The 8,473-nt window shown below is 33.8% G+C and overlaps 2 protein-coding genes across 2 annotated transcripts in view; one reads left to right on the top strand and one right to left on the bottom strand.

Annotated features, from left to right (window-relative positions):
- LOC119837374 (RNA-binding protein 28-like) overlaps nucleotides 1-4,243 on the bottom strand; it is a 6,200-nt gene extending 1,957 nt beyond the window's left edge. Inside the window, exons 1-7 of the mRNA XM_038362941.1 lie at nucleotides 3,717-4,243; nucleotides 3,091-3,216; nucleotides 2,430-2,699; nucleotides 1,965-2,135; nucleotides 1,230-1,428; nucleotides 865-1,042; nucleotides 295-454 (exon numbers count right to left, since the gene is read on the bottom strand). Of these exons, the coding sequence (XP_038218869.1) occupies nucleotides 295-454; nucleotides 865-1,042; nucleotides 1,230-1,428; nucleotides 1,965-2,135; nucleotides 2,430-2,699; nucleotides 3,091-3,216; nucleotides 3,717-3,984 (1,372 nt within the window). The 5' untranslated portion in view covers nucleotides 3,985-4,243. The remainder of the gene's footprint in view (nucleotides 1-294; nucleotides 455-864; nucleotides 1,043-1,229; nucleotides 1,429-1,964; nucleotides 2,136-2,429; nucleotides 2,700-3,090; nucleotides 3,217-3,716) is intronic.
- A 186-nt stretch (nucleotides 4,244-4,429) lies between these two features.
- LOC119837375 (protein arginine methyltransferase NDUFAF7 homolog, mitochondrial) lies at nucleotides 4,430-7,884 on the top strand. Its single transcript, XM_038362942.1, has 6 exons — nucleotides 4,430-4,998; nucleotides 5,122-5,262; nucleotides 5,657-5,776; nucleotides 6,237-6,497; nucleotides 7,121-7,312; nucleotides 7,664-7,884. Exons 1-6 carry the CDS (start codon nucleotides 4,576-4,578, stop codon nucleotides 7,844-7,846), a joined length of 1,320 nt encoding a protein of 439 aa, XP_038218870.1. The 5' UTR covers nucleotides 4,430-4,575; the 3' UTR covers nucleotides 7,847-7,884.
- Nucleotides 7,885-8,473: the final 589 nt, after the last annotated feature.

Here is an 8,473-nt window from a genome sequence, read left to right as displayed (position 1 = left end):
GGTGACACACTAACTCACTCGATGGCACACTAGCTCACTCGGTGACACACTCACTTACGCAAAAACTAATCAGATTAGTAAAAAAATTAAAACTAGTATTAATTTGACCGAGAGTCAAATGAATGACAGGCGGTTTCAAATTTAAAAAGATTTCTTTATTTAATACTAGTAATCAGAACGGAAGTGGCAAATAGCAAAAAGTGATAAATTTAAGCGAGTGAAACCGCGGGACGCCGGTAGAATTATGTCAGATAATTATGTGGTTAATAAGAGTATTTAGTTAATTTGACTAACCTCCCTCCTTCACTAAATACAAATTCCTATTGTCTTTCGGCTGTTTCTTATCTTTGAGTACATTTTCCCTTTTGAGCGCCGGCTTCACCATTATTACTTGACCTTCGAGGCGTAGATCACTGGGCGGCAGTGCTAGGAAACGATCTGCATCTTCTTTGTTCTGAAAAAAAATACCAATGATAAAATTACTACAAACATTAGGAACTGGTTGATAGACATTAGTTCGCAGGGATATAATAAAGATATTAAACATGATATATAAACGTTTATATTTATTTTGTATTTATATTATTGTATATATAATTCGTGAAAAGGGAGTCATCAACTAAACACTCCGCTCTGACACAGAGTATACATAGCAAATAAATTTAATCCTGACAATCCTAATGAGGATAAATATAACATTAATTTAATGTGATAAACTTGTTAAATTATTCTATTGTTAGCATTCTCTTTATTCAAAGTGGTACAACATGAAGTCCAAAAGAGTCAGTTGCATACAAACATACAAAAATTAACAATGTGAAAGTCATTGCACGGAAGTCAGAAAAATTAAATTTAAATACATACCACAAACTTAATAAAAGCAGATCCCTTAGAATGTTCAGTGAGTTTGTCCACACACACAAGTGCATATTTTACGGGGCCAGTCTTCTCTGCGAATGCGTGTAATTGTTCATTGTCTATGCTAAACGGCACATTGGTGAGGAACACTGTACAACCATCCTCTGCATCATTGAGTTTTATCCTGAAATTTTATTATTTAATACCTTTACTATGTGGAAAGTATAATCAGGTATTTACAAGCATTTCGCCAGGGTTTCGCCCGCCTATTCAGACAAAGAAATAGATAAATTAATAGTCCCATGGATTGGTTGGTCCCGATGATATCATAGATACTACCATAACTAATTATATATACAAACAATGCATACCTTTGCCTATCTGGTTGTGTACTGGTCACACTCTTATCATCATCTTCTGCATCATCTTCATCGTCATCCTCACCATCCTCATCCTCGTCATCCTCTTCATCTTCATCATTGTCTTCATCACTCTCATCCTCATCAGAATTAAGTTCTGGTTTCTCATCATCTGATTCATTGTCACTTTTATCACTATCCTCTGACTCACCTGTTTTATAATATTTATGAATATTTACAAAATATATTTCAGGTGTCTTGCTTTTTGTCATCATCGACAATGGAGCTAGTGGGTCGCCTGATGGTAAGCGCCACTACAGCCCGTGAACATGTGGACAGGCGTAAGGTCATTTGCAGTCCTTACGCGAAGCGAAAGCGAAACGAAGCGTGCTCGATTCCCACACTCAAAATTGTGTTGATTATGTACTATGGAATGTAAACTACTTTTCAACACTTTTGTGCCCATGTGTGATCATGCCCATGGGCATTACCTCTATGCTTTGTATATTTCATATATAATACAACAGCTACTAGCCCCAGCTACAGATGGATGTGGATGGATAGATGCAGTTAATGTGTTAGATATCAAATTTTATAGCAGTTCTTATGTTAATGCAAGCTTCCAAAAATATATATCTCCAAATGACAAACAAACAATCAAACAATTTTAGACATATGCTTATCATTTAGTCAAGTTTTAAAGTGGTGCAACCAACACTCTCGTAAGTATTTACGAATTAAACTCACTTTTAACTTCCTCTTTGACATCTTCACTGGAGATATTTAGAGGTGGTTGATCATCATCACTGTCAGAATTGTCCTCCTTCTTCACCTGATCTTCCATCTCAATTTGTTGATTCACAACATGTTGCATGTATTTGTTTTTAGCTACTGCCCAATCCACTGATATGGGGCGTCCTGGAATAGAACATATGGTTATGAATTTAGGATTAAAGAGTTTGCTTGTTTGTTAATCTCAGGAACTATTAGAAAGTGAAAATTTCTTCCAATGTTGAATGCTACATGCTGTATGTACACACAAATACATACACATGTATGCTTAGATCTTTAAAACTACACAATGGATTTTAATGGATTGATTTAAAGAAAGGTTCTTGTGTATGTTACTATTAAACTACTGCGGGTAGAAGCTAGTAGTTCACTATAAATTCAGAAATACCAAATAGTAATGAATAAAAAAAGTAAACTTACCCAAGAAAGGCTTCATATTTGTATTGAGCAAAGCTTTCTTCGCCATGGGTACATTTTTAAAATGAACAAACGCACAACCAACCAGCTTTCCATCTGGTTTCTTTAACAACTTCACCTCTTGTACAGTACCGTAGGGCTCAAAATGTTCCTTGAGTGTTTCTTCAGTAGCTTTAAATGAAACATTTCTGATGATGAGCCGAGCATTACGGTTTATTCGGACTTTATTTTTCTCCTCTTTCTTTGATTTCTTTGTGTCCCCATTTTGTTCTTCTGTAAAAAAGACTTGACTATATTAATACAGTTTTTTTATAATATTTGAGTTTGCAATATGGGAAAAAAATGTGTGAGTTTATCAGTAAGTGAGTTACTGAGTGAGAATGGACCTTGTAATAATACTGATAATAATGGACAATATTTTCTCTAGAAAATGTTAACTAAGAAAACTGTATATTACACAGGTGTTTACAGTAGTGATCATTTTTCTCTTTTAAAACATTAAAAGAGATTCATCATCATTCCATTTTTATTCATGTCCAGGCTTAACAGGGCTTTTACTCTACTGTCTTCACACATATCAAGCTTAGAACCTCTCAGTTGTAAGATTTTTACATAAACTACTGAAACAAGATGTTCAATGGCATGGCAATGGCAGGCAACATACTTTTAACTTTTGGTTTTCCCTCATCGTCATCAGAAAAGCTAACAGTTTTCAGATTTGGCTCTGCATTTGGAGCCTCTCCGGTGTATTTGTCTTTTTGTACTGCCCACGACACATATATTGGTCTTCCTGTAAGTAGAGACAAGAGAGATTAATAACATTTGAAAATTTTATGTTTAGAAACTATATGAATACAGTTGTATGTTGTTTTTTAATAAGTTGCATGATGCAAAGCACAATCCTTTTTAGTGGATGTTTGTGTTTCTGTTTATTCAGCTGAAGCTCCAGTCTGGGTGCCATAGCACCTATACTCCGACCTTATACTCGATACAGTTGAACTAATCTTTACAGAATTTCACTGGAGGACTATGATACAGATGTGGTGAAGTATCCCAATCTCATGTGAATGCAGTCACACAAACAACTAGTGAAAGTAAAAGAAGGCTCATTTTCTTTTCCTCACAAATCCCTGTCCATACCTTCTTTTCAGTTGTTAAGCCTTTCCCCCATTAAAGTGGGCAGTGCATTACCTCTGCGAATGTTCATGAGCAGTGGATATCGCTTACCATCAGGCGAACCACCAGCTCAGCTCATTGCTGACATATAAAATAAAACATATGAAAGATTACCTAAAAATGGTTTCTTATTTGTTTCAACAAGTGCCTTGTTTGCCATGGGGACATGTGTAAAGTGCACAAAAGCGCATCCAACAAGCCTTCCATCCGGTTTCTTTAATAATTTTACTTCCTCAACAGTACCATACTTTGAAAAGTGTTCTTTAATGGATTCCTCGGTAGATTTAAATGAAATATTCCTTACAATAAGTCGGGCGTTACGGTTGACGCCGTCTTTATACTTAGTATTCGTTTCTGAATCCATATTAACATCATCAGGCATTTTTGCTTGTGTCTTAAGATCAACACGTGCAGCATACACTGTTCGTAACGATTAGGTTATTACACCCCGCATATAAACACACCAGGCCCGTATTGTTTATGAGCAAGTGTAAAAATGTCTACTTTTTATTATGATATACTGTATGAATATTAATTATACTGTATATTGTTTTCATTTATTAACATGTTTCTCATGTCTATTTCGATTTTCGTGTTATTTAAATTTTAAAAGGATCATTTTGACACTGACATGACAAATGACACTATTTCATGTGGAAATTGTGGAAACTGACATATATTTTTGACATTAGTTGATAGTGTTGTGCGCAAGCGGCAAGTGTATCTTTCACTAAAAATATTTTTTTTTTATAAATATAACACAACATACAAATTTAATGCAAATGACATACAGTTAAGTAATGAAGATAAGGTAGCTCAATGCTGGTTTTTTCGGTAAAACATAGTTTCACATCTCTATGACCAAAACAGCTGATTGTCAAATCGAATTCACTCAAACTTAATTTATAATTTAGTTTGCAGCCGAAAATACGTAGTAACTAGTTCTTAATTTGTGTCGAAAATAATTAGAAATATGAATATTCGAAATACATATCGTATATTTAACAGACCCACCCTTCTATCCATGATGTGTAGAAGAGAAAAAGGGTACAAAATAGTAAAGAGACCGGATCCAAAAACTCTACGAATGCCTTCAATCGCCGATGCCCCAAGTATTATGGATATATTGAAGGAAAAAATACGCTTAAATGGTCCTTTAACAGTAGCAGAATATATGCACATAGTGATAACTAATCCTACAGAGGGTTATTATATGAAAAAAGAAGTAATTGGCCAAAGTGGAGATTTTGTAACCTCCCCAGAAATAAGTCAATTGTTTGGGGAAGTGTTAGCAATATGGTTTTACTCTGAAACTCAAAAGATGGGTTCAGGAAAACCTCTTCAAATTGTTGAACTGGGGCCTGGAAATGGTACCTTAATGGTTGACTTTTTAAGGGTAGGTTAGGTTGTACATAAAAAGATTTATATAACATAATCGTTTTTAAACGTAATATTGTCTGGGTGTACATATTGGATTGTTACAGATATGATGTTTCTAATCCACATATTATTTTGGCAGGTCTTAAATAAGTTTAAATACAAATCCAATGAGCTAAGCATTCACCTGGTCGAGATATCCAAAACAATGCAGTTATTGCAAGCTGGCAGACTATGTGTGAGCCACAAAGAAAGTGATATTGAATTACCATATGACAGAGAGGTATTAAGGCTATTCTATAACTGAACAATATATTTGGTTTAGAAATTAAAGACTTTTTAACGAATTTTAAACGCGATTTATTCAATATATTATATATATAACCTGTCCTGTCTCCTGTGACCATACTTGCAATTATATAATGAATATTTCGTGTTTAAATTCTGTTAAAAATACTTTAATTTCTAGATATATAATACTCTTATAAAATCAGACACAATAGAATACTAATATATTTGATTTTAGTAGGTTGTCACCAATGGTTAAAAGCTAATGTTTCTATAGTTTTAATGTTATTCTATTATATTAGTTGCAACACTGCTAAGTTTCATCTAAATCCATTCAGAGGCTATAATTGAGAAACAATAACAAAATTAATGAGCTTATACGTTTTCAGGGTGAAACTGTCAGTGGCATAAAGGTATATTGGTATAATGATCTCAAGAAAGTCCCAGAGAACTTTTCATGGTACATTGCACATGAATTCTTTGATGTATTACCAATTCACAAATTTGAAGTAAGTATCAAAAAGACAATTGTAACGCTGGGAATTACTCTACTTTTCATTTTGTTTAACTCGTGCATATGCAGCTGATTGTGGCATTATATTGGGAGTTGGTTTAACTACTGCTATGAAAAATAGATTCTGATATATATTACATGATATACAAACATTGCATAGTTCGACCATACGACTAGATAGCATTTAATAAAATATTTATACATCTATTTATTTTCAATTGAATAATTACTGTTTACTTTGTAATGTACGAATAGATTTACCATTAACTAGCAGACCGCCCCGGCTTCACCCGAGGTACATATATAGCCGATAGCCTTCATTAATAAATGGGCTGTCTAATACTGAAAGAATTTTTCAAATTGGACCAGTAGTTCCTGAGATTAGTGCCTTCACACAAACAAATAAAAAAATCTAAGCTTTATAATATTAGTATAAATTTATTTTTCTTCTGCAGAAAACTGACAAAGGCTGGCGGGAACTCTTAATAGATCTTGATGAAAATCAGAAGCCATACTACAGAATATCAGGAGAGGAAACGCAGAGTGTTAAAATGCTTGTCCGTCCACCTCTTGATGCAGGAGATAGGACGGAGCTAGAAGTCAGCCCAAGATCATTGGGAATTGCCAGACAATTAGCAGAGAGAGTTGATCAATTTGGTGGTCTTGCACTGATAGCAGATTATGGGCACGAAGGTGAAAAGGGAGACACATTCAGGGTAATAAAATATTAGGTTTTTTTGCTATTTGTGCATGCATGGCTTTTAGGTAATAAGTTTTTTAATTGTTAAGCAGGTTTGTCATTATCATATACTAGCGCCCCGCGGTTTCATCCGCGTAAGTCTGTATCCCGTAGGAATAGTGATAAAAAATTGCCTATGTGGTATTCCAGTTGTCCAGTTATCTACGTACCAAATTTTATTGCAGTTAATTCAGTAGTATTTGCATGAAAGAGTAACAAACATACACATACACATGCATCCACCCATCCTCACCAACTTTCGCATTTATAATATAAGTAGGATTCAAAAATAATCAGGAATTGCATTCTGGGATTTAGAATACTTCAGATTAAAAAAAAAGCTTTGAAAGCAGTGTGTTTACTTCTCCAAGTTGTTTTCATTAGGTTATAACAAGTCCTCCGTTGATGGCTTCACTTGTATTGTCAAAGAATGTATCCACAGAAATGAGAGGGTTTCAGCAAGGTATTAAATGGCGTAGGTAACTCTCTGACCTCTTGGCTATCTCCGGTTACAAAAACCATACAAAATACACTTTTACATTTATAATATTAGTCAGGATTACACATAAGCACTCACTATATCAAATCTTTAAATTTCAGGCTTTCCACAAACACCAAGTTGTTGATCCACTAGAAAATCCAGGCGAATCTGATCTCACAGCTGATGTAGATTTCAGTCAGTTACGAGTAGCCGCGTCAAGGGCGCCGGGGAGAGATAACTATGCTATTGTAATGGGCCCAGTGCTACAGAAGGACTTTCTAGAGCGAATGCAGGGTTTAGCTCGATTAGAGGTAAATTTGCTATAAATGCAATAGATATACTGGACTAAAGTAGACTATGGCAAAATAATTGTTTGTTTCTTTTTTTACTTCTTATATAAGATACTTATTCTGATGTTCTTGTAATTACATACAGAAATTAAAGGATTTTATGGACCACACTGGAATGGTATTGAATACTTTTTAAATATGTACATATCAAGCATTAATTTCTTAACTTATTAGTCTGATAAGCGATTTGAGGCCACCCAATGAGTCTTATTAATTTAAAAAGGGTACTTCTTATTTTGTACCATCCAACCATACTCATATTATGTATTAACTATCATTAGGAACCAACATTATCTAAAACAATTGTTTCAGGTATTGCTAAATAATGCTAAGAATGAAGAGGATAAAGAAAAGTTAACAGCCTCTTACAACATGCTTATTGATCCACAGAAGATGGGAGAAAGATTTAAATTTATGGCGTTTTATCCCTCTACCATGGCAGATATATTAGAGAAACATCCCCCTGTAGGCTTCGCTAATCTCACTGTTAAATAAATGTACATTAAGCTTAATCTCTTGTGTAAATAAATAGTTGTTTTAAATTTTGTCTCACATACTTTATTTCTTGGAAATATATTTGACATACATATTCAAATTAATATATGATAGGAATATCATAATATGTCATAGTGAACATATTAGGGAGTACAAAAGCTTCCTCCCCCCTCCCACATTCAAATTTTTTTGCATATACTGTTACATTGGAATTTTGTAAAACTTTATAATCTTATGATCTGACTGCGCCTGTAATATTTGTATGTAATTCGAATGAGGGTTTTTAATTTAAAATGTAATTTAAGTAATTTAAGTTCATTTTAATTTCAAGGAAAAATTCATTTTTTAAAAGTCCAAAAGCGTCAGGAAAATTCAAATGTATGTAAACGACAAAAACGAATATGATCTATGATGTCATAACCCGTCTTAGGTAAGCACGTACCAAAAGTATGAGATAATGAGATATAATGTCAGCGTTAGTGTTGCTAATGTAGACGCTTATATCTATATTAATCAAGTGTATATAACAATGCATACTGAGAAATTTCTTAGGAAGAAAAGTACTCCAAGCTCATCTTTATGAAAGTTAAGATAACTAATAACAAACAGAATGTGGAAAAAAATGTT

Source organism: Zerene cesonia, chromosome 27 (genome assembly GCF_012273895.1).
Source record: "Zerene cesonia ecotype Mississippi chromosome 27, Zerene_cesonia_1.1, whole genome shotgun sequence".
Classification (NCBI taxonomy): domain Eukaryota; kingdom Metazoa; phylum Arthropoda; class Insecta; order Lepidoptera; family Pieridae; genus Zerene; species Zerene cesonia.
This window is presented reverse-complemented; position numbering and strand designations above follow the sequence as displayed.

Excerpts from the sequence above, each read along its gene's own strand:
- LOC119837375 (XM_038362942.1), top strand. The coding sequence starts at position 4,576 with ATGAATATTCGAAATACATATCGTATATTTAACAGACCCACCCTTCTA. Across the intron at positions 6,498-7,120 it reads AAAAGGGAGACACATTCAGG|GCTTTCCACAAACACCAAGT; the intron begins GTAATAAAATAT and ends TTTAAATTTCAG. Across the intron at positions 7,313-7,663 it reads AGGGTTTAGCTCGATTAGAG|GTATTGCTAAATAATGCTAA; the intron begins GTAAATTTGCTA and ends CAATTGTTTCAG.